Below are 24,844 nucleotides of genomic sequence, written 5' to 3' on the forward strand. Positions count from 1 at the left end.
AGAGCTTTGTCCTGCGCTCTACTCTCAGGTCAGGAAACGCATCCTGCTTTCTTCTCAATCTGAAAGGTTTATCACTGGATATCTCATGAGAATAAGAACCTAACTACTCCCTTTGGAGGAATTCCCTCTTCTGATGCATCAATCAGGGTCACATAGACTCTTGTTCTTCTGTCAGAGGAAAAATTAACAAACGTATCGGTGATTCTCTTGGGACACTCCCGTGGGGCTGAATGAAGACCATGTGCTCATTCTCTGAGAGGAGCTGGTTTGTGAATCCTTCCTGGGATGGTCAAGTTGAAGTTCCATGTTTTCCAGCTTCTGTGCATGTTTCAAATCCTCCTTTGCTATGGTACCATGCATCTGTGACAGGCATTTCTTCTGTTTTTAGGTTTGCACTAAGACTGATGAATCGGATATGCTAAGTAAATGTAACCAGACCTCTGCATTGCGAGCCTTCCAAGTGCTGGGTAAGACTAGAAATAAACATTGAAATGAAATGAAATGACAGAAACAGGGTCTCGCATTCCTGAGTTTTCAGAGAAACCTCACTTGGAAATCGAGTGTTGGGTTTGTTTCCCTTTATGTAATTTGTTATTAGTCAGACTTCTCTTCTGCTAGGCCCAGTTTATCAGGAGGAGATTATGGCTTTCCTCAGAAAACAGATGGAAGGCTCAGAAGAGGTGAAGTGCACTGCAGCGCTCACAGTCTTGAGAGAAGTTGCCGAGGAGTGTAAGTAGCAAAGGAAGACATGAGACCAGAACCGTGATAGGGGAGCTTGTTTACTACTTACTTATATTCTCTCGCACTAGCAAGTGCCATAGCTCCTCCATTTCCTGAAGACCAGATGAATGTGTAAAAATGATATGAATTAGCAGACTGTCAATCCCATGGACCCAATCCTTTCTCAGCTGACTTGAGTGGAACTGTGTCCCAGTTAAGGGTCCTGCCCCAGATTTTTGGAGCCAGCGTCTTGTGTGCAGGGCAGATTGAAACTTGGTGTTAGAATTTCAAGCATACATTCCCAGTTTTAATATGTGCACAACCTGACTGATGTATTAGTGCCAGATCCTCAGCTGGTATAAACCAGCATAGCTCTATTCAGTCTTAGGGTGCATCCACACTACACTGTTATTCCGGAAAAACAATACTAGCATCCACACAGCAATTGTGTTATTTTGAAAGAAAATCAAAATAATGGAGGGTTTTTCCCCATGTTGGTAAACCTCATTCCATGAGGAATAACGCCTCTTCCAAAAAAGGTATTTCGGAAGAGGGTGTGTGTGCACGCTCCACTGCTGCTATGCCGAAATACCTCCTCACCAGGGCTATTCTAAGTTACTGCTCCCCAGTGCCTCCACAGACAACGCATCCACATTAGGGGAACCTGCCTCAGACTAATTTTGAGGCTTCCCTGTAGTGTGGATGCTCTATTTCGAAATAAACTATTCCGGAAGATATCTTCTGGAATAGCTTTTTCCTAAATAAGCGTGCAGTGTAAACGTATCCTTAGTCTGGCAGTAGGAGCAGCATCAGGCAAAATAGTCTTCACTGTGACAGGGCTGTCTCGCATGCTTAGGGTGAGACTTGCAACCTATGGAAAGAGTTCCAAAATACCATTGGAGTGAGGTATTGCTATCCATGCCATGGTGACACATCATGCAGAGGTGATGTAATATTACAGTATGGCAGTGGTTTTGCTTCCATAGCTTGTTTTGGAGGGTAGAGTCTAAAACTTAGTGAGTCAGATATTGATCTAATCCACCAAAAAAGGCAAGAATGCTGGTAAAAGAAGTTAGAAAGAGTGATGCGCTTCTCGTGGTGGTCTCCAACCTGCCAAACCACCTCTCTGTATTCCTTTCAGCTCCTCATATGGACAAAGTGAAAGAGATTATGGTGCAGTCTGTGGCTCTCATCATACAGGAAAACATCTATAAGGTAAGAAAGCTTTCAGATGTCTTGGGTCAGGCTTGTCTTAAACTTCTATGGTGGGAGATCAATGTATAGCATCACCAATGTAACTAATGGTAAGGATTTTGCCTGTTAGGCTGAGGCATATAGTTGGCACTGTGGCTCTGACAACAGAGTCGAGGTAGCTGTCTTCTCTGATTTCTCATTTATGATTAGCAAGACCAGAGCCCCTGCTTAAGAAATACAAAGTAAACAATCTTTTGTGGGGGGATGAGCATTTTAGAAAATACATTTGTGGTGCATGCTGGGATTTTTAGATATCTTTGACTATCTTTGTTGGTGTGTCTCCTGCAGATAAAAAGGCCTCTCTTGCAGTTGATTAGAAGTTGTGCATGCTGTGGATATCTCACTCTGCCAGGAGGCAGTGTATTGGTGGATTTTCTCATTCGGCAGTGTGAGCTTCCTGGCAGCATTGTGGTAAGAAACAGAATATCTTTTCCTCTTATTTTGAATCCTCCTGGCCTCTTAACAATTCTTGTTAGTCTTTCCCTGGACTTTTCAAACTCTGCTATACCTTTTCCTGCCATAAACGTATATATCACTATGTACCATTGATACAAAAATATCACATGTTCTGTATAATTTTCTGTCCCTTATTACTGTCTTCACCAGTATCCACAAATTACATTTATTTAAGTTAACGGGATGGTATCAAGTATGTTTTACCCCAAAACATAGGTTTTGTTTTTTATAATAAGAAAAAATTACAAATCTTTAAGTGAATGGGAATGATTTCACTTTTTAAATTTTTCAGTGAAAAGTGCTTTTGGGTCACAGCAAGTTGAGAGAAGAAAGGGGATATATTTGGATCTTGATGCCACTTTCTTAAGGACCACTGTGTTTGACCCAAATAACTGTCTTTCAGAGACTCCTCTTGATACCTGTAGTAATCCAAGCCTTTACTTTATCTTTCTTCCCCACCATCTTGATGAGATTAGAAGACAAATAGATTAACTTGTTCTGGCTTTTCATCTATTTATAGAAACATGGAAGTGACTGGGATGAAGAGGCAGTCCAGGTGTATAGTATCAACACCTTAAACCTGGTAAGCATGAATACACATGGGCTGAGAACTTACCAGTAGTTTCACTCAAGGGACTTCCTGAATTCCTTATCTGAACGCACCAGCTGGGCCACACCTCTAAGAGATCTTCCTTCAAATGTGTTCCTCATGAGAGCTATTTATATGCAAAAAAGCCTGTCTGTCACAAAGAGGGAAATATGTGGTTGCCTAGGAAGAGTGGAAGGAGTATCTTTGATCCTGCTAAATGCTAAGTTTTTCTTGTGAGATTTTGAATATTTTAACCTCCTTACATTTCCTTGGCATTTAAGGGTTTATATTAGCTTACTGAAGGTATTTAACTTACCAGAGGAATCGAGACCATAATGAGATTGAGGAACCACACAAAGCGGTATAGATTTGGATGTGCTGTTGTCAGAGGCAGAGACAGTCAGTTCTATCTGCCATTAAATAAGAGGTCAGAGTTCTGAAGTATTGGTTAAGCAACTGCAATTTGTTTCCAGTGATAAAAAGAAAGTCAAAAGAGAGCTCATGTCGCATGTATAAAGATACCCAAACCTGTGCTGTTTGTTGTTTTCAGGTGCCCTGGAAAATGCTACTGCAGTTTGTGTGCCCTCTGGAGTATGCCAATACTTTCATCCCCGTCTGCAAGACCTTGACATCTTTGTTCATAAAGTCAGGGAAAGGAGGCCTGTCTCCTTACCTGGGGGAGTTACACAGACGACGTTAGTATCAGAAAAGCTACATTTAATTAAATCTTCTTCATAATATAAGATGCGAATGCAACTTTCTGCTGGAGGTTACAGGACTGACACTAGTAAGGTACCTAGCCTACTAGCAAGAGACAATCGAGTTCTTGTGGCACCTTCTCAGACGATCACAGAACTTGCCTAGTTTCCCTGCATACACGTGTAAAGACACAAGCAACCAATGAAAGTGCTGCATTTCATTCCAGGTTTCATACACTGACTAAAACTCTGGTCAGCATTTAAGTTTTGAATGCTAGGAATCTATAACTTATGAGTTTTAAGAGCAGGGAGATAATACCTAAATAGAAGCAGATGTTAAAAAAATAAAATTCCCAGGGAGGCGGAAATCAGGATCAGCTATATTAATTCTACCTTAAACTATTTGGAGAGCAACACAAGTCTTTACTTGAGACTCTGAATGGGACTGCCTTCTACATTTCATATTTTTTATTAATGGGTAGTTGGGATTGAGACACGCTAAATAGCAAAAGGATGAAAAGCAAAGCTCAAAGAGGCATAGATATGCTTTGAAGCTGCCATTATATAAGTGTTCAAAAGGTCCTGGAATCTATATAATTGCTTTGTGTTTTGCAAGCATCCTTTCTTGATAAGTTATCCAATTCTGATGTCTCTTACTTACCCAGTTGTCTTTCAATCCAGATACTTGTCTCCTTTTACCTTTTCAAATATCATTAGCTTTAGTGCTATCTGCCTGATGGGAGGAATGCTGACAGGAGACATGGACATCTGGCCAGATGTTTAAATACTTTGTTTTATTATTGGTCATACTAAGCTGTCCAAAAGTGAAAAACTGAGACAGACTTTATAACAAATTAGAGAACCACTCTGTTGATCAACAAACACTATGTATGGGTAAAAAATGTATAATCTCTAAGTCACAGCTTAATTTGTTGTCCCCTCAGCTCTCCTGTACCAGAAATGTGCTCTGTCAGGCTACATCTACACTGCACAGTTATTTCGGAATAAGCTATTCCGGAATAGTTGTTCTGAAATAGTTTATTTCAAAATAGCACGTCTACACTGTAGAAAAGCCTCACAATTAGACTGAGGCAGGCTTCCCTAATGTAGACGTGCTATCTCGATTTAGAGCCCCAGGAGGAATAACTTAGAATGGCCCTGGTGAGGGGCTATTTCGAAATAGCAGAAATGGAGCATCTACACACGCCTTATTTTGAAATAGCTATTTTGGAATAGGTGTTGTTCTTCATAGAATGAGGTTTACAGAGATCGGAATAATCCGACCATTATTTTGAATTGAATTTGAAATAACAGAATTGCTGTTTAGACGCTCACATTGTTATTTCGGAATAACACTGCTGTATATACATACTGTATAGAGAGATTAAAGATCAACTTTTACTTTGAAATCCTCACTCAATGGGGCTTCTTAACCCAGTAAGATTTTGGATCTCAGAATTATGATGTATTTTTCAAAATAACAGAATTGCTGTGCAGACACTCGCATAGTTATTCCGAAATAACTTTGCTGTGTAGACACACCCTCAGTGACCTTCTATTTCTTTTTATGACAGCAACCGAACTCCCAACCCCTCAGGCCCTTCTGATCCGCCTTTTGGTAAGAAATTCTCATCTATTTGGTCCAGGATATTTGCATTTAGTTCAATAATAAATCAAAGAACATTTAAAATATGTCATCTATGAAGCCAATGTTGTCAATGTTTGGTATGTTTGGTGTTTGGTGGCACAGCGCGGTAGTATGGACGCTCCACGTCGACAAGGGAATCCCTTGTCAACTACCCCGGGAAACCACATTCCACAAGACATAACGGGGCGGTCAACAAGGGCTTCCCTTGTCATCCACGGAGCGTCCAGACTACTGTGCTGTGCTGCCAAACAGCTGATCAGCACAGTGTGTCAGCCATTTTGATGTAAATGAAGCAGCGATTATTTAAATCGCCACTTCATTTCCCTATGTCTAGAAACCTCATCTACATGGCTCCATTGATGGAACCATGTAGTCTAGACATACTCTGGGCGGGCCCACTGAGCCTTTCTTAAACTGTACTGGTTGTTGGCGGACAGGGACCATTTCCAAGGATTCAGATGCCTGTACATCTCTGCTGAAACACTGGGGGTCTCTAGTGATGACGAGTGTGGCAACAGAAAATTGAAAGCAGGCCTGTGTGCCATCCTTGTGAAATAACCCTAATTTGTGGGGACCTACACATGCCATTTTCCCATAAATAAGTCAACCTGTCCTAGACCACCCTGATCCCCATCCCTGTATAAGCAATCTTTTAAGGGTCAAAATGAAGCATTATAGTTTATTCTCCCAACCTTTCCTTTTTGCTGCTAAAGCCTTGAATTGAATGTTGGCTCTTCATTTTCCAGGTGATTTCATTGTTTCCCTACAAAGATGGAGGCTGTGGGGTTGTTGCTCTCCAACTGCTGCATGCCCTCCACCCTCTCAACTCTCTTCATCCTGTGATGCATTCAGATTTGGGACAGCTGTGGATGGAGATGATTCCTGAGCTTATACAATATCTAGAAAGTAAGGAAGTGGGAGATGGGTTCCCAGGACAACTGATGAATGTTCAGAATATACTTGCATGGCTCCTTTGAAGTAGTATGTGTCTGTGTCAGGGCAGATTTTACAAACCTATGCAATCCTGCTCCCATTCAAGTCATTTGAAGTTTTGCTTCTGATTTCAGTGGTAGCAGAAGTGGGTTTAGAGTGGTTTATCTGTCCCAGCACACCACATGGGTTGACATTTGCTCTTGAGTCACTACAGTGTAATATAGTCCAAATATGGTTTGACAGGTGTTCTGATGCCTGAGGCAAGTCAAGCCTCCTTCCCTTCCCCTCCCGTCTTGAGTCCGTTGGGGATTTTCTTTCCTAGTAACCCTGTTTCCCTGAAACAGAACTGGAAAGGAAGGAAAAGCTGTTTGTCAACCATGTCTTTTTCTATATTATTTAGCTGGGATCAATTTGTGAGGCCCTTAGTACTTACTCAGGCTCTCATTGGCTTTCCAACAGGAATTTTCCCTGAGTAACAGTGTGTTGGGGAGTAGCAGAAGGATCAAACTATCCAAATATAGCCCCTGCCATTCTTTTAGACTCTGCTGAGGAGAGGAGGGAATATGGTTTTAATTTGTCCGAAAAGGAATTAAAATTGAGATGTTTCAAATGAGTGAAAGGGAATTATGCACTTAAATTCCAGTGACATTCATACTGGAAAACTAGAACTGGAAGGGACCTTGAGAGATCATCAAGTCCATTCCCTTGCCCTCACAGCAGGACCCAACACAGTCTAGATCATCCCTGATAGATGTCTATCCAACCTGCTCTTAAATATCTCTAGTGATGGAGATTCTACAACCTCCCTAGCTAATTTGTTTCAGTGCTTAACCACCCTAACAGGAAGTTTTTCCTAACGTCCAACCTAAACCTCCCATGCTGCAATTTAAGCCCATTGCTTCTTGTCCTATCATCAGAGGCCAAGGAGAACAATTTTTCTCCTTCCTCCTTATAACACCCATTTAGATACTTGAAAACTGCCATCATTCAGTGGAAATTGGGCACCTTGCTCCCATAGGCTTCTTTGAAAATCCCACCTTTAAAGCCTTTTCTGTTTTGTCCAAAACTGCCAGTTGTGCAGTATCTCCGTCCATTTTGATAATAACATTTTCATAGATAAATAGATATTAAAGGCTAGAAGGGACAATTCAATCATCCAGTCTGACCTCCTATAAAACATAGGTCATAGAATTCCACCCAGTTACCCCTGTATTGATCCCAATAACTTCTGCTGACCTGAAGTATATCTTCCAGAAAAGTATCCTGTCTCAATCTAAAGACATCAACTGATGGAGAATTCACCACTTCTCTTGGTAATTTGTTCCAGTGGTGGAACACTTTTATTGCATAGCATACGTGTATGTTATTAGCCAAGCTGAAAGTACACATCCTTGTCCTGCCTGGTACATCTCCCTCCGTCCTGGTATTCTGAGTTTCCATAATGTCTTGCTGAAGCAATCTGAACAGTGTTCAAAATGCTTTTGCCGACATGCTGCATTTCTGCCCCTTCTAGCACATAATGAAGGAACTCTGGAAGAGGAGAAATGGAAGGACAAGCTGCTTCAGGTAACATTCATCATCTCTAAGGGCCTTTAGTTCTATGACAATGTGCTTACTATGTTCCACCTGCACTCAGCATGTATCTACTAACCAAGGTTACAAATGCAGGGCCATCTGTAGCATAAAAGGATTGGTTGCCCTATCTTTCCTGACCAACTGTCTGCATCTACAGAGCAACAAAACCATATTGGTGCACCCATATACAGCATGTTATACAACAGTGATTCTAATAGTACATTCTGTAGTCCCTGGAGCTTCCTGTTTTCCACACTGCCCTGGGGAGAGATTATCTTGCACTGGGCCAATATCCAGTGCAATGTTCTTTACATAGTTATTCTAGAAAGCAGGCGAGGGAGATGAAGTTAGGTCTTCACCCTGTCATAACCATGCCTATGCTATTTCTAAAATATGTGGTACTGGTCATTGTTGGAGACCAAATGCCTGACTAAATAGGCCTTCTCACAATTACTCTGTTCCTAATGTCTTGCCTTAATAAAAGATCCTCAGACAAGCTTTCTCCAAATGTTGGGCTATTCACATATTTTGAAAATAGGTAATGATGAGTGTAAAGAACTGTAAATGCTCTTCCTAACACAGGCTTTCTCCCTACCCTCAACAGCTTTTAGAAAGGTCAATGGAAGCCATTATGGATGATGCATGGTCCTGTGAGCTTGCAAATGAGATTCTTGTGAAAAGTAAAAGCTATTCTCAGAGGCCCCAAGATAAGGTCAGTTCTGGGTTTAGGGTGTAAAGAGTAAGAGTGAAATAACAGATGCAGCCTACCTGTGTTAGGAGAGGTTTCTGGGGACATGGAAGTATGCCAGACTGGCTAGATTACAAGGTGCCCAGGGTCAGTGTGTAAGGAATACATATTAAAGCTCTTTCCATAGGGATCTGAAAGTTATGCTGCATTTGAACAACATGTTCTCCCTGATGGCACCAGAATACTTGACAAAGTAGAACCCTCCTGTTCCAATCATTTCTATACATTCCTTTCACTCTACATAACATTTAGTTTAACTGCTCTCTCTTCTATTTCATTTCCTGTTCTTGTATTTGTATCTTCTTCTATGCTGCTCTTTATCCTGGGAAAGAATCTTCCAGTCTTCTGTGTCAAAGTCCTGTACCAACAGAGTACTCATGCACATGTATATTTTTCCTCACAGGTTGACCATGAAATTTGTATGGGACAACCTACAAAAACACAGGATTATTTGTTAGAGAAAGTGAAATTAATATTCTCTCTCAGAAGAATTTTAAGTTCCCATTTGGCTTCCATTGACTTCAATGGGATTACTCAGATGCTTAAAGTTAAGCATGTACCTCAGTGCTTTGCTGGATTGCGGGCTAAGTGATTACCCTCTCCTCATTCCAGTGCTTACTTCAAACACACTTCTGCCATCAGTCTTAGGTGGTGATCCACCTCAAAAATGTATATTGAATATTGTGTGCTACAGTGGGACTACCAAAATAGTTGCTAATAACTCCGTATACAGATTCGACTCTTTGAGGGCAAAATACATTTATCGAGCGTAGTATTTCCATTACTCTGTCTTGTCTCTTACAGTTCTCTAGCTATGGTGTAAAACAATGTAGCTCCAGTGAAAATGAGAGCAACTGGTGCTTATCACTTATGAGACTCATTTAGGTGCCTAAATATGGATTTACGAGCCTAATTTTAGGTACCCACTTCTTAAAATCTCAGCTTTAGTGAGCAGATAAAATATGATGATCTGGTAACTCCATTCTGAATGTTATCTCTGGATCATGGCCAATTGCAGTTCCTGAAAACTGTCTCCTTCCATTGTAAGACACATGAAAAGAAACAAAATCTTCATCTCGCAAAAGATATAATGAGCCTTTCTGGGCATTTTAGAGCTAAGGAGGGTCAGACTGCAACTGGCTTTAGTTAGTGCTCCAACAAACGTCATAAGTCTTTACTCATAGCCATGGGGTGCCCATAATGATGTGAAGTTCTTTCAACTACATGGAAGCACCAAAGAAATTATTTCTTATTGTATTATATACTGCAAACTGGAGCTCTAAAATTTACTAATGGGGAATAATCATCCCCCTGTATCTACTGATACTACTGTATTTTTTATAGTTTTTCCCATATAAATTTTATGGGGCAGTCTTACGGGCATCAAGAAACAGAGATATGGTGAGAGAGTACCTCAGCATTATACTGCGGACTTCTCAGCAGGAGGAAGCTGAGAGAGAGGTGAGCGAAACAGAGCAGTTAGCAGTGAATCTTGGTGGTGAGAGAAAGGGACAGTAATGAGGATTTCCATAGAGTGGAGAGGGGGACACAGAGAGAAATGGAAAAGTGAGCAAATATTTCTGTGTGAACTAGAAATTATGTAACCTTGGAGTGGAGGATGGGAAATTAAGAGGAATATAAAGGGTGTCAAAGATCTCCAAGCAGACTGGGGAAAGGAGAAGAGTGATGGAGGAGTTAGCATTTGCCTCTCTGTATGAATGGAATAGGAGGGCCAGTGAGGCTCTCCAAAGCTGGCAAAGGGATGTAGAAGGGAAGTCTGGGATGAAGGAAAGGCTCCATTGAAGGGTACAGGTGAGGAACAAGGAAAGGGAAGGTTCAACACTGAAGCATGACTTTGTGTTCTAGGGGATTGCTTCAGCTATCAGTCTTGTAGCTACCCGCCACCTCACGGACACTTTGGTGGTGCTTCAGGAATTTATTAGCATGATGAACCCAGAAGGAAGCTCACCCGATGAGGTACAGCTAAAATGTGTTTGTTTGTGTGGAACCATGACTCAAATGAGGCTTGCAAAGCAACCAGGTGGCTCAGTCTCCCCTCCATCCTTTCTTTTCAGTGACACTTCTGGGGTCATCTGTATTTGTTTAAAGTCATGGAGAAGAGTGCTGCCTTTTCCCAGTAGGAATTACTTTTGTAGGAGAATGGGTCACACTACCTGGTGACACATGATCTTTCCGGGGAAGACCTGTGACATGGTCACTTCTGGGCACAAGACAAACTGCTGCAGAGCTCCCAGTCCAGTGGAAGGAAACAAAAGGTCTTTTATTTAGCTGCTGTCATCACCTGCAGCAAACCCATTCATCAGCAGCCGCAGATAGATCACTGGTGCTAAATGAAACATTCAATCCCCGTTAGGCCTGCCTTCCCTTGGGGAGGCTCTGGCATGCTGCAAGTCTTCAGTCAGTTCCTCACCTGAGCCAGGCCTCTCTCACAGATGGAGAGCTGCTCTTCTCCCCAGTCAGCCCCTGCCTGAGCACTGCTCTCCCCTTTTAACATCTTGCTCTGGACAGGTGGAGGGAGGTGGGGGAATGTGTTGCCTTATATGCTATTAGACACCAGAGATTCTAAGTAACTTTCCCTTTTATCCCTTGCCTGACACCCACTGCTGGGATAGAGTGTCCAGGACAGGGGTGCATCTCCTTTGTATATCCCATTCCAGACCTCCTTCTAATGCAAATGTACGAAGTAGGAGAGTTAAGGTTGTTGTGGGAAGCTGAATTTCCTGTGTTGGCGTGATTTTAAAATTCAGCCTTCGTGTGGCGTTCATGTCGCTGCTTGATACAAACTATGGGCCCAAGTCTGCAAATTCTTGTTCATGGAGTAACCCTTATTCAGCTCCATGGGCTTGGAAAAGATTATTCCAATGTGTAAAGGACTGCAGGGATGAATGCTATGAAATACGGTAAAGGAGACATGTTAGCACATTGTCTTGGGGGCCACTGGGGTTACAGCCCTCTCCCCCCCACACACACATGGAGAAGATGCTGCTTAGTGTTCCCCTCTTCTGATATTTAAATGCCTGTCTCCTGAAAGAGGGTGGTGCTGAGCCGACAATAGCCACGCTTGGCCACTTTGGCCACCCAGCTCTGTCTGCTGAATACCTAGGCGGAGTAAATGTGGTTATGTCACCACAGTCTGGTCCTGAAGTCTTTTCCCCACAGCTCATCGCTAAATGTCAAGGCAGAGCTCCTTCAGACCATGCTAACACAATGGAGATTTCTCTTGCGATATCACAGCTCTTGTCAATTCCTTACTTGCCGCTCTTATTTAAGAGTGAGCATCCTTTTAAGAGAGCGATTAGATTTGTTCTCGTTCAGTCCCAAGTTACTGGCCTCAGTAGAGTTCACTCACACAGAGGGAAGAATAATCCCCTCCTCCACTGCAAGAATCACTGGATGAAATCCAGTGGCTGTGCTATGCAGGAGGTGTCAGACCAGATGGTCATAATGATCCCCCTGGCCATAAAGCCCATGACTCTTAGCCTTTCAGAGAACATCACCTTCATATACAGGTGTTTTTCTTTGTCTGGAGACAATTTTGTAGCGCTGAATATTTGGACTGCAGAGCAGTTCTGGTGGTGGGGTGTGTGTGTGAGAGAGTGAGAGTGAGAGATCTGGAAAGATGAGTTTGCATTTATCTCCCCTTCTGCCACAGGATGCACAGCAGAGTATGTGGAGTATGACATCCAGCACCCTTCACCTTTGCTATGACCAGATGGCTAAGGAAACAAAGGACAACATCCTGCCCTGGGTAGACCACATCCTATCCCAAATGTTATACCACCATTGCCGCTATACTGCCTCAGCCACGGTATGATGAATCTGGATCTATTGCTAACAATGCTTTCTCCTCCTTGAGCTTTCGAGTTCATGGGGGGCAGCAGTCTTTGTTTTGGGCTCAGCTTGTCTCAACTAGGAAACTAACAGGAAACTGCTAGGACGTCGTCATATCATAGCTTCTCACGTGAATATTCTGGAAAGAAGTCATGGTAGGGCCTCCATATCCGCATTGCAGCCACAGCATAGGAACATAGGGATTGCCATTCTCAATCAGACTAGTGATCCCATCTGACTGGTTTTCCTGATTCTGAAGTAACACTTGCTGTTCTATACGTTCCCAAGATCTTTCCTTTTTTAAAAGACAATAATAATGATTTTTAAAGCAGAATGAGGATTTCTGATTTGGTGTTTGAAAAACAGATCCAGAGAAAGATACAGTATAGTTACCAGATATCTTCTCTCTATATTCCTTGTGCCTCTCCCATGTCTGTTTTCAGATGTTTCTAAGACTAATAGGTGAGATTGGTGGTAATCTTTTCTAGCAAGGTTAGTGTTATCCAAATACAGTGCTGTGACTTGTCATTTGGTTATCAGAACTGGAATCGGAGGAAAAGGTTTTTTTTTAACTTTGCCATCTCAGCATGTCCTGGGAGCAGGAGATTTGTCAAATTCTTGGTCACAGGATCTATGGAATGGGGTAGAAAATGTCTCTTTCCATCTTGATCATGAAAAGTAGCAGGGAGTGATCAGTGTTACTAATGGATATTTTTATAGATACGGCAACTGGCCAGTTTCAGACTGTTCCCTTCTTATTTAAATTAAACTGAAAAGTTTACCTTTATAGCTTTTCATTTTTCAAATTCATATTGTCATGGTTAGAGTGATTTGTTATCATCTTAAATGGTAAGTTACAGCCTTAATAAATGTTATGTTAATCATGATACAGGTTGGACCTCCCTGGTCTGGCACCCTCGGGACCTGACCAGTCACGGATAAGGGATTTTGACGGACCCGAGATGGTCATATCTGCTCCCCTGCTACTGGCCCTCGAGCCCTGAACTGGCCACTCCCCACCCCCGCCAGCTCTGCTTCCCTGCCAGTCCCCACCCCCTTCCCTGGTAAGGCAGGCAGACCCGCTGCAGGCATGCCGGGCTCCTGGATGCACTGGGCAGGCCGGCTGCAAGCATGCCAGGCAGCCCTGCCACCAACCTTCCACTGGGACTCTCCATGATCCTGTTGTACCACATATGCTGTTGAACCAAGGAGTACTAGGGTATGTCTACACTACAGCACTAATTCGAACTAACTTAATTTGAATTAGTTAATTTGAACTAAGCTAATTCGAACTAGTGCATCTAGACTTAAAAATTAGTTCGAATTAGCGTTTTGCTAATTCGAACTAGCATGTCCACACTGAGTGGACCCTGAACTGAGGTTAAGGCTGGCCGGAAGCAGTGCCGGCAGGGCATCAGATTAGGACTTAGAGTGTGGAGCTGCTGCCTCAGGCTAGCTGAGGGCTGTGCTTAAAGGGACCCGACCCCCACCCCGGACAGACAGTTCTCAGGGGTTCCCTGCTTGCAAAGCAGTCCTGGCTTGGAGTGCCCTGAGTGCCCACACTCGGCACGTCGCAGCACTCGGCCATCAGCCCGGCTGCACTTGCCACAGGCTACCATCCGGAGGGGGGGTCAATCAAGGGGCTTCAGGAGAGCTTCCACCCCGAGAAGCCCACAGAGCCACCCCAGACCTCCCCATCGGGGGCTCGTACCCCATTCTTCCCTCACCTCCTTCCACTTACCCTTCCCTAGCCCCCCTTCCTGATGTACAAAATAAAAGACACGTGTGTTCAAAAATAGAAACTCTCTTTATTGAACAAAACTGGGGGAGACTGGGAAAAGGAGGTGGGAGAGGGGAGGGCAACTAAAATGATCAGGGGTTTGGAACAGGTCCCATATGAAGAGAGGCTAAAGAGACTAGGACTTCTCAGCATAGAAAAGAGGACACTGAGGGGGGATAGGATAGAGGTCTATAAAAGCATGAGTGGTGTGGAGAGGGTGCATAAAGAAAAGTTCTTCATTAGTTCCCATAATAGAAGGACTAGAGGACACCAAGTGAAATGAATGGGTAGCAGGCTTCAAACTAATAACAGAAAGTTCTTCTTCACAAAGCAAATAGTCAACCTGTGGAACTCCTTGCTGCAGGAGGCTGTGAAGGCTAGAACTAGAACAGTGTTTAAAGAGAAGTAAGATAAAGTCATGGAGGTTGGGTCCATGGAGTGGTATTAGCCAGGGGGTAGAAATGGTGTCCCTGGCCTCTGTTTGTGGAAGGCTGGAGATGGATGGCACAAGACAAATGGTTTGGTCATTGTCTTCGGTCCATCCCCTCCAGGGTCCCTAGGGTGGGCCGCTGTTGGCAGACAGGCTACTGGGCTAGATGGACCTTTGGTCTGACCCAGTACGGCCATTCTTATGTTCTAAGCTCAGGGCCCAGGGTCGGGCATCTCACTGGACCACCTTGATTTTCATGCAAACCTGCTCCTGGGTGGCCAGGCTGGCAGCTATCCTGCCCTAGACAGCCACTTTCCTGTGCCTAGTGCGGAGGTCGTGGATGAGGTCCACGATCTCCGCACTAGACCAAGCGGGCGCCCACATCTTGCGGACCCGGGCAGGCTCCCGGGAGCCGCCAGCCTGCTCCCGCGAAGAGGCGGAGGGTTGGGTGGCAGCGGGTGGCTGGCTCGAGCCGTGCCAGGTGCAGGGTCTGCTGGCTGGGTGCTGGCAGGCTTGCTCCTGGCACGGGCACCGTAGCCAGCCCGTGCCCCTTTAAGTGATCCGAGGCCGGGAGGGGGGCAGACGAGTTTCCCTGGTGGTGCCCAGAGTGGCCACCAGGGAAAGCTGGGGAGGGCTAGCCTCCCACTAGTTCAAATTAAGTGGCTACACAGCCCTTAATTCGAACTAGCTAATTGGAACTAGGCGTTAGTCCTCGTAAAATGAGGTTTACCTAGTTCGAATTAAGCTCTCTGCTAGTTCGAATTAAGTTCGAACTAGCGGTTTGCATGTCTGTTAGTTCGAATTAACTTTGTAGTGTAGACATACCCCTAGTTACCAGAGGTTCAACCTGTAATTAAAACAAATGATACTTGTATGGAGATACTAAATACACATGGCTCCCTCTTTATGTTCCTGTATTTCAGTGGGTCATAAGGGCTTAACACGTAATAGTAACTCTTGCCCTTTAGCTCAAGCAATGAGCACTGATGTTGGATATTAGTTGGATAAAGAGAGGACATTTCTTAGGCTATAGCTATGCTAGCACTTGTGCTGGTAGAACTTTTGTTGGATGTGAGGAAAAACACTCATCCGGCCCACATACCTTTCAGTGAGAAAAGTGCTGGTGTGGGCAGCGCTATGTCAGTGACAGAAGTTCTCCCTCTGGCATAGCTACCATCGCTTTTTAATGGAGGTTTTCTTAATGCCGACGGGAGAGCGACACGGGAGACCATACAGTGTTGCAGCTTCAGCGGTATAGCTGTGTCACTGTAAGGCCTCTAGTGTAGATTTAGCCTCAGAATGTGGAACAGGAAAGTGAGTAAGGGACTAATGTGCTTTGATATGAGCTCTCTAAGGCCTTATCTAGACTAGGCTATAAAAGCATAATGTTATATAGCATTAGCTATCTTGGTCTAATTAATAGAGTGATGGGCAACCTTGGCTAGTGAGTGGGCTGCCTCCTTCAACTCAGTGGGTTGCAAAATTGTCATAATCAATATGGTCTCCAGGGATAGGGTAGTTTTGCTAACTGCATTAACATACCTAGAATTTGCGGGGTGTGCGGATTGAACCATAGCAATACTTTGATTGGATGAAGAGGGAGTGCTCAGCTTTTCCAGTTAATGTTGTGTGCAATCAGCATGGACTTCAGCTCATGGGCCCTTTCTTTATGCAAATGTCCCTTTATTAATACTGGTAGGAAAAAATGTATGTGGATAGAAATGAATGGAATCTGGCAATCCTGTGTGTGGGCCACAGTAAACAAAATGTCTTGTGGGCCACTCGTAGAACCCCAGATGGGCTGCATGTGGCTAATCCTTAGATAGCCACTTTATATCTGCGGGTCACTTTTATGGATGTGAATATAAATTTTATATAGCAACATGGAAGCTATCCGATTTATATCTGCAGGTATCCATGGATGTGGATGCAAATATCCCTGTCTCATTTTTGCAGATACAGATGTGGATGCAGATACAAAATTTTGTATGCAACCACAGACTTCGGGCTGCAGATTGCCCACCACTGAATTAACACCTTTTAAAACTCTCGTAGAGAAAGTCAGCATGCTTTAGAGTGTGATAAACTGGTTGAGTTAAGGCCTGTGAGGGGAGATGGTGTCAACATTTTACTCTATTAGTAGAAGCAAACTAGCTGGAACTACATCACAATGTTATGTTCTAGTCTAGCCAAGACCTAAACTGCTTTATATCTCCTGACATAGAGTTCTGTGCTATTAATCTGTCCCTCTCCCCATTCATCACTTAGAACCTAAGTCTGAAGCTGAATTTTCTGAGGTCAGTGGCTGCATTCACCAGAACTGTTGGCGACATTGCCCAAAAAGCAAAAGAAGCCCATGAATTCTCACAGAAAACAATGATTGTGGCTTTCATGGTGGTGAGTAAAATACACAGCTCTCCGTTACAGCTGTCTAATTCTTGGAGTATCTCCACGGGCTTCACATTTTACACCCTAGAAATGAATGCAGAATCTGGCCCAGGGCCTCGGTTCATTGGATCAAAGTTAATGAGCAATTATAGAGAATTCTGAGAAATACTGACAGTAAAACACTGGGAGTGATGGAGTTTGTGTGCAGACTTTGAGGACATGCAGCCACATACACAGGTGCGGCACTTTGAATCAGTTGCTGGAACCTGGTTGCAAGGCTAGTCCACGTAGATCTGGGATCTTTCAAGGTGTGGGCAATAAAATGGTGGTGGTTCAGTAGGGTTAGCCTCTGGTGGGCCGCTGTTGCTATATTTACCTGTTCCTCCACAAGTGCGGGCAATCACAACTCCCATTAGCTGGGAACAGTGTTCTACGGCCAACAGGAGTTTTGATCCCCCATACCTGCAGAGGCACAGGTAAATACAGCAATGTGTGGGCCCACCAGAGACTAACCCCGGCAGACTGGATCTGGCCTATGGGCTGCTATTTGCCGACCCCTGGGCTAGAGGACTCCTAAAGATCTTGATTGTGGGTTCTTGGTACAGACATAGAACTTGCAGTAAGCTGACAGGCCTGGTCATTAGAAGCTCATCAAAACCAAATTCCAGCTCATGAATTAGCCAAAATGGCCTGCATGTAGTGAAATGAAGCATAATGTTAATACCTGAAGCCAAAGTTGTCTCCCCGGAACATAATACAATTCTTGTGATAGAGGTGGCTATTTCGTAGTCAGAACTAGGAATCTGGTTGGGTAACTTCATTATTCAGATTCTTGTGGATCTGGGTGGCAAATGGGTTGTTGGGGAGCAAGGAGTGGATGGAGGATGTCAGACTTTGACAGATGTTGATAAATGTGGACACCCTGAGCATGGTGGCAGAGAACTCTTCGCCAGGTTCATGATATTCATCTTTGTTGGGGAGGGCATCTGCCTTTCTGTTTCTTATCCCTGGGTGATAGGTTAGTACAAAGTTGAGGCAAACAAAGAAGAGAAATCAGTCATTCTAAATGTTAGTTAAGACATAGATCCTCCAGATCCTTGTGTTCCATTAGGACCGGGGCCAGGAGTGAGGCTTCTTCTAGGAGGTGGTGCCATTCCCTCAAAAGCCACCTGGATCCCTACATCTCTTTCCCAGATGTATTGTCATCCACTCGGGTGAAAGGTTTCCAAGAATAAAAAGTACAGGGATGGAGATATTTGTGAGGCCCCACGTGGTGAGATAATATCGCAACAATGGCAAAGTCTGAGGCGTTGGCCTCAGTTGTAAATGGTTACATGGGTGGATGACTCTGGACGGGTGTTGAGCAGTGTTCCCTCTAAGCTGCATGACAGGCACAGCTTTACAGGTGATTAATTACTCTTCCCAGTCAGTCAGCTCCCTGCCTGGAGTCCTGAGCTTCTGACTGGGAGAGGCTGATTAATCACCTGTGAAGCTGTGCTGCCATGCAGCTTAGCGGGAACACTGGTGTTGAGGTGAATTCCCTCTTCAGTCAAAGGCCAACCAAGCCTCTGTAAGGCAGGCCAATCTGACCCTCTTTTGAAGCTGTGACATTATGGGTGCATCCAGGTTAGCGAATCCCTAGCCTTATTCATGACAAGCAGTCAGAGGCAACATTGAATTTATGGGAATACAGGGGATCAGTGGAGAAAGCCCTTAGGTAGGGGTAACATAGAGCAGCAGTTAGTTGGGAGCCCCAGCCATGTGCCTCAGACTTAGGCTATGACAGAGGAAATAGTAGGGAGGGAAGCCATCCAGTAATGAAATGGCCAGGAGGTTCAAGCATGCTGTAAACCCCCAGTTGAGGCAGCCTGAAATGACTGTGAGCGAGCAGGGACCCAGAGGAATAGTCCAGCTGGGGGAGGCGGAGGCGGGGGGGAGCAGATGAAGAAAGAACCCTTACTTTCCCAATAAAACTACAGTGATATCTTTCCCCATTGCCACTTCGGTGATATCTTTTCACCATGGCCTGGTGTTTCACTGGTTGGTGGCTGCGGGGAGGTTTTCTCAACACTGAGCAATTTTAGATTTAGCAGGATCTGGAGAAGGAACATGCAGTCTTTGGGTCTTTAAAAGGTTCAGCACGTGGACAGCTCTGTTTTATCATATATTCTCCATCTGTGCTATGTTGACTCTGCACCTTTCTTAGGGTAGGTTTACACTACTGTTGGCTGGCCTGTGCTAGCTGACTGAGTCTGGCAGGCTCGGGCTCAGGGATTGTTTAATTGTGGTGTAGATGTTTGGGCTTGAGCTACACCTCAAGATTTGGGAGTGCTAGAGTCCAGCCTGCAGCCTGAGCCTGAATGTCTACCCTGCAATTAAACACCCCTGAGCCCAGGCCAGCCAGCATGGGACTACTGCAGTGTAGACATAGCCTCAATTATCACAGTTTACATGGCCTGTCAGAATAAACCCTGACTACTGTTATTGCTGGCCTCCTGCAATTTACAGTCACTCGTATCTTGAGTGCATGCCCAGCATCCAGAGACCAGCTTTCAGCATTTAAATGCATGCACACTGCATACCCCTAGCACTCAAATATATAGTGCAATGACCACCAATGCTGCTTTTAGCCACCCTGCTCTTTCTGCCGAACCTGTCAGGGCACCCATGCGCCTTTAGCAGAACTTGGAAGCCTCTCCCAGGATCTCTCAGAACTGTCTACCTGTGTATTGTGGAGATACTGACTGAATCAGTTTAAGAAGGTTTTTATGGCACATAGAAAATGAGATATGGCAGGGGCTGGATAGATTTCCTCTTTAAAAAGGACTTGAAATTGTTTTAGTCACTTGATCTATAGTCAAATTCTTCTTACAGTTAAGATCTGGAGAGCTCCGGAGATTAAATAGCAGCTCTGTTTCTCTCTGAAGCTAGTGTAATGCCAGCAGGCAAAACTGAACCTGGGATTTCTGGAGCTTAGTGCATGAACCACTACAGCTTGTGCTAAATGCCAGCTGGGTCCCAGCTAAGGCCATAGAGCACACTCATTCTTTCTCTCTGTAAGGGTATGTCTACATTGCATGGCTATTTTGGGATACTGGAGGTATCCCAAAATAGCTACCTCGCGTCTACACAAGCTGCCCATTATTTTGAAATATTTTTTGAAGTAACGTGCATGCTATTTTGCCATCCTGGTAAACCTCATTGCATAAAGGTTAAGGGATGGATCGAAATAGCACATTATTTCGAAATTTGGTGCTGTGTAGATGCACCAAATTTCAAAATAAGCTATTCTGAAATAGATTTGAAATAAGATACACGCTTTGCATTATGCAAAGTGTGTATCTTATTTCGAGTTTAGGGTGCTGTGTAGACGTACCCTCAAGTGATCTACATGCCACTGCATGGAATAGTACACCACACCCAGCAGGTGTGTTGCTTACACTAGTACTGACTGGTGCTGCAGAACTGTATAATATCCGGTGTCTGGGAGAAAATAAGGATAGGGTGTTGATGGTCAAAGCTGGTGCTCACTTGCTTCTATTCTGTCACCTCTTTGATTTACAGAAGCTGATTGAAGAAGAGTCAGTGAACTTGCTGTCTAACCCCGTGCGCCAGCAGGCCATGATTGTTGTCACAAATCTGAGGTATTGTGAAAGTTCAACCAGCATGCCATCAGATTTCAGTCTTGAGTCTCTGCTCCATATTACCCCTAGGATAGCACTTGGTAAAGTGAAGAGCTTTTCTGTGAGCAACTAAAAAAAGGTTTCCCTGGTGGTTTGGGTCAAAGTTTCTGTAATTTATTGCAGCATTTTTGAAATGGATACTGTGGAGTATGTGGCAAGCAGTGCCTGATTGCATGGGTTGGGGAGACATCACAGTACCAGAGACAAGCCAGACACATTCTGGCTCTTCAGATTCTTTTCTCCTTTCCCCTGTACAAGGCACAAGAACCACAGAGGCATGAAGTAGTATTACATATATTACAGATTCAGTGAGTAGTATGGGTTTTGCCCATGAAAGCTCATGATACTATACACCCGGTCCCCGAGTTGAAAACGGTCGACTTATGACTGTTCACAGTTACGACCGACACTGTCATAAACGGCAGACCCTGAGTTACGAACGCGATCCTCGCTTACGAACACCGCGGTCGTGTGTAATTCTATGGGGTCCGACTTACAAACAAACCGAGTTACGACCAAGTGCTTGGTCCGTAACCGGTTCATAAGTCAGAGAGAGGCTGTACATATTTTTGTAGTCTCTAAGATGCCACAGGGCTACTCATAGTTTTTCAGGTTACAGATTAACATAGCTACCCTGCTGAGACTTTATTACAGATACAAGACAGGTCAAATTGTGTATGGCCCCTGTGAAGTTGTGTAAAGAGCCTTCTCCCCTTCCTTTGGGTCCACTTGCATATGGGTCAGCCATAGTCACAGCAAACTCTTTACTCCTTAGGGTGCGTCTACACTGCAGGGCTTAACTCAAAATAAGCTGTGCAAATTGAGCTACATCAATTGTGTATCTTAATTCAAAATACCTTATTTCGAAACAGGGAGTGTTTACACAGCACTTATTTAGAAATAGAGCACTCTTCCTTAGACTTCTCTTGCTCTTCATACAATGAGGGTTACAGGAGTCGGAGTAAGACGTCCTCCGGCTTGACAGGATTTTGACAATATTTTGAAATAACTGCCTGCTGTGTAGATGCAGACTACATTATTTCAGAATAGTGCTAGTTATTTCAAAATAGTGCTGCAATGTAGACGTACCTTAGGGTGTGTCCAAACAGCAAAGTTATTTTGGAATAATGGCTGTTATTCTGAAATAACTATGCGTGCATCTACACAGCAATTCTGTTATTTTGAAATAATTTCAAAATAACAGACAGCTTTTTTCAACTTCTGTAAACCTCATTCTACGAAGAATAACACCTATTCTGAAATAGCTATTTTGAAATAAGGTGTGTGTGGACACTCCACTGCTGCTATTTCGAAATAGCCTCTTACCAGGGCCACTCCTAGTTATTCTTCCTGGGGCTCTAAATCAGATTAGCATGTCTACATTAGGGAAGCCTGCCTCGGACTAATTTTGAGGCTCCCTGCAGTGTAGACGTGCTATTTCAAAATAAGCCATTTCGGAATAACTATTCCAGTGTACCTTATTCCAAAATAACTGTGCAGTGTAGACATGGCCTTAGTGTCCCTCAGTGTACAAATTACACCAAAGAGGGCAGGGAGGAAGCTAAAGACTATGGTAGGATCACATTCCACACTCACAAGGTTTAGCGACAGACATGGTCACTGTGCACTCTCCACAAAGCCTTACACTAATCCCTAATGTAATGGATATATCAGGACATGGATCACAATGCACTCTGGCCATACCTTCTCTAACTGTCCTCAAATGCCAAACACTTCCTCAGGTTACTCTGACTCCTGGGATCAGGGCCAGGCAGAAAATGATGGAGATAACCAGCTAGCTCTCTGATGGCCACCAGCTGTATCTTTAGTCTGACAGTCCAGCTCAATATTTGTTATGAAGTTGCAACAAACTGTTTTTATAGTTGCATAGAATCCTGGGTAATAAACTTCAGGAAACAAATTTGTCAGTCACAAAATGTTATGAGAAATTGCTTCAACTTGCTGAAATGTAAAGGTGCCGCTCACCTGTACCGTATACTGCATAGGTTGCATTAATTTGGTTGTTAGCTTGTTACAAGTATACTTACAGCATATTTCACTCGTTCAACAAAGAGCCGTTGACGTAATTTTGTCATATATGATTTTGTTAAAAAAATGGTGGTCAGTTTGGCAGAGGCAAAAGGATACGAAGAATTTTAAATATGAGCACAACCAAAACTAAGATATTACTGACACTGAACGCTTAATGCAAATACTTTGAAAGCATTAGTTTACATTTTGTTTACTATCTACCAGCTGTAAACCATGAAACTGTCATGATTGTATTACAGCTAGCAGAGGGTGAAATAATTACCATACACTTGAGCAAGCCTATCTAAGCCAGGTAGTCCAGGCAATGGTACATACTTAGGCTTGGCAGAATTCAATTTTTATTCTTCATAATTTTGACAGATAATATTCAAGTTTATATCAAGTTTTTTATTTTTATGAATTTAAATTAAAAGTTAAAATACAAATGATCAACAACACATGTCAGAATAAAAAAAGAATATTACCCTTAGACTCTAACAAGTTCTCAAGCAACCTTTCTCTTTTGTTGGCTCCCTGTACATTTAGATTATTATCAGTGGAAATATTTTTCATTGGTTTCTTTGTATGGTGAAATCAATGTTTATCAACATAAAATCTAACTCTTGCAAGCCTATACACGCTGTACAACATGTACATTGTGCTAGAAATGCAAAAAGGGTGCAGCAGGATTATGGCCAGTAGATGGTGCCACTATATTTTCTGACTAAAGCAACGGAAGCCTTGTGGTTTGCAAAAATATGTATATATTGAATTGTCAACAAAGACTTCAGAATTCAAACATGGTTTGTTCCCTGGTTTATACCAAGATCTACCCATAAGCAATATTTATTGACATAGTTAACTTACTGTGTGCTTTATGAACTCCCTCTAAAGAAAGTGAGGAAAAAGCTAATTTTCCTATCTCTGGGATATAAATTTATCACTAAGTAGGGCACTTATTAAAATAAGTTTTGGTGCATGATATTAGAGCTGTTATCTTGGTACATACCCCCACTCACACTTTTCTGTTGCATAGTATGGTCAGAGCAAATACCTCATTATGGTTGGTGGTGCTTAACCACTAATAGGGTGGAAGGGAACTAATGAATGATTCCTTTGTTCTTACTCTGGTTTCCAGACATTGTCATAATGCTAATTTCTCTCTTCCATCAGAAAGCTGAAGCCACCACTGAAACCTGAGAAGAAAGCTAATCTACTTCGGGCATGCTACAAAAGTGTCTTTTCTCTGCCACCAGTAGAGACCATGTTAGCAGAGGCATGTGACAATATACAACGCCAACTCTCAGAGGTAATCTGTCCTTAAAAAGAACCAACCTCATCATAAGAAAAGCCCTATGCATTTTTAATTCATCAGGCCCCACTTGGCCTGATAAGAGCTTCATTCTGAGATCTAGAATAAGAATGTTAAGTGTTACTTACCGTTTTTGACTAGTAGGAGAGATTACAAATTGAATATAAGCCTGGGTGCCGAGAACCAGATGCTGTTCACTAGATCATGACAATAAAAAGTGGGCAGTCTAACGAGGCAACCCCGTCTGCAGAATTCAATTGATGTCTAATTAAAAAGAAATAAGCTCTGTTACTAATAGGTAACGTGACAAAGTGTGCAAGCTTCACCAGTGTATGTACACCTGGGACTCTGTACTAAGGGTGCCTCTGTTCTGCTTAGTCTCAAATTATTTCACCACAGACAGGGCAGAAGGAAAATAATGGAATATCACAGTTTTAAATTAACTAGGGTGTTGGCTCCTGAGAAGAGAATGGGTCTGGTACCATAACCATAGGTGGTGTTTTCTTAGCCTGGGAAGTAGTTCAGGAAAAAATATTATCCCAATGACAGAATTTGATTTTTAAAGAGTGATTCTTTTTCTCACTTTGTGACTTGATTTTTGAACAATGTTCACAGGCCAGTGTGTCTGTGGCCATTTCACTGTTATTGATCTTTGAATCATAATCTGTGCTGAAAATGGCTAGCCCATTTCACATCTTGTTCTTAGCAGGAGTTTAAGGCAGCTCTCCAGAAAATAATAGTGAGTGC

The 24,844-nt window shown here is 43.3% G+C and overlaps 1 protein-coding gene across 4 annotated transcripts in view; it reads left to right on the top strand.

Annotated features, from left to right (window-relative positions):
• The window catches only part of LOC102447280 (maestro heat-like repeat-containing protein family member 1), an 80,170-nt gene that overhangs the window by 26,161 nt on the left and 29,165 nt on the right, over nucleotides 1-24,844 (top strand). For 3 of the 4 annotated variants that reach the window (XM_089777383.1, XM_089777384.1, XM_089777386.1), the window contains exons 11-26: nucleotides 389-467; nucleotides 619-729; nucleotides 1,862-1,935; nucleotides 2,263-2,385; nucleotides 2,951-3,013; nucleotides 3,570-3,714; nucleotides 5,292-5,335; nucleotides 6,112-6,271; nucleotides 7,812-7,864; nucleotides 8,478-8,585; nucleotides 9,966-10,082; nucleotides 10,488-10,598; nucleotides 12,295-12,450; nucleotides 16,952-17,080; nucleotides 20,636-20,715; nucleotides 23,959-24,094. In XM_089777383.1, coding sequence (XP_089633509.1) covers nucleotides 389-467; nucleotides 619-729; nucleotides 1,862-1,935; nucleotides 2,263-2,385; nucleotides 2,951-3,013; nucleotides 3,570-3,714; nucleotides 5,292-5,335; nucleotides 6,112-6,271; nucleotides 7,812-7,864; nucleotides 8,478-8,585; nucleotides 9,966-10,082; nucleotides 10,488-10,598; nucleotides 12,295-12,450; nucleotides 16,952-17,080; nucleotides 20,636-20,715; nucleotides 23,959-24,094 — 1,689 coding nt within the window. The remainder of the gene's footprint in view (nucleotides 1-388; nucleotides 468-618; nucleotides 730-1,861; nucleotides 1,936-2,262; nucleotides 2,386-2,950; nucleotides 3,014-3,569; nucleotides 3,715-5,291; nucleotides 5,336-6,111; nucleotides 6,272-7,811; nucleotides 7,865-8,477; nucleotides 8,586-9,965; nucleotides 10,083-10,487; nucleotides 10,599-12,294; nucleotides 12,451-16,951; nucleotides 17,081-20,635; nucleotides 20,716-23,958; nucleotides 24,095-24,844) is intronic. The other variant, XM_089777385.1, reaches the window with a different exon arrangement.

The sequence above is a fragment of the Pelodiscus sinensis genome, chromosome 3 (assembly GCF_052426305.1).
Source record: "Pelodiscus sinensis isolate ZL-2025 chromosome 3, ASM5242630v1, whole genome shotgun sequence".
Classification (NCBI taxonomy): domain Eukaryota; kingdom Metazoa; phylum Chordata; order Testudines; family Trionychidae; genus Pelodiscus; species Pelodiscus sinensis.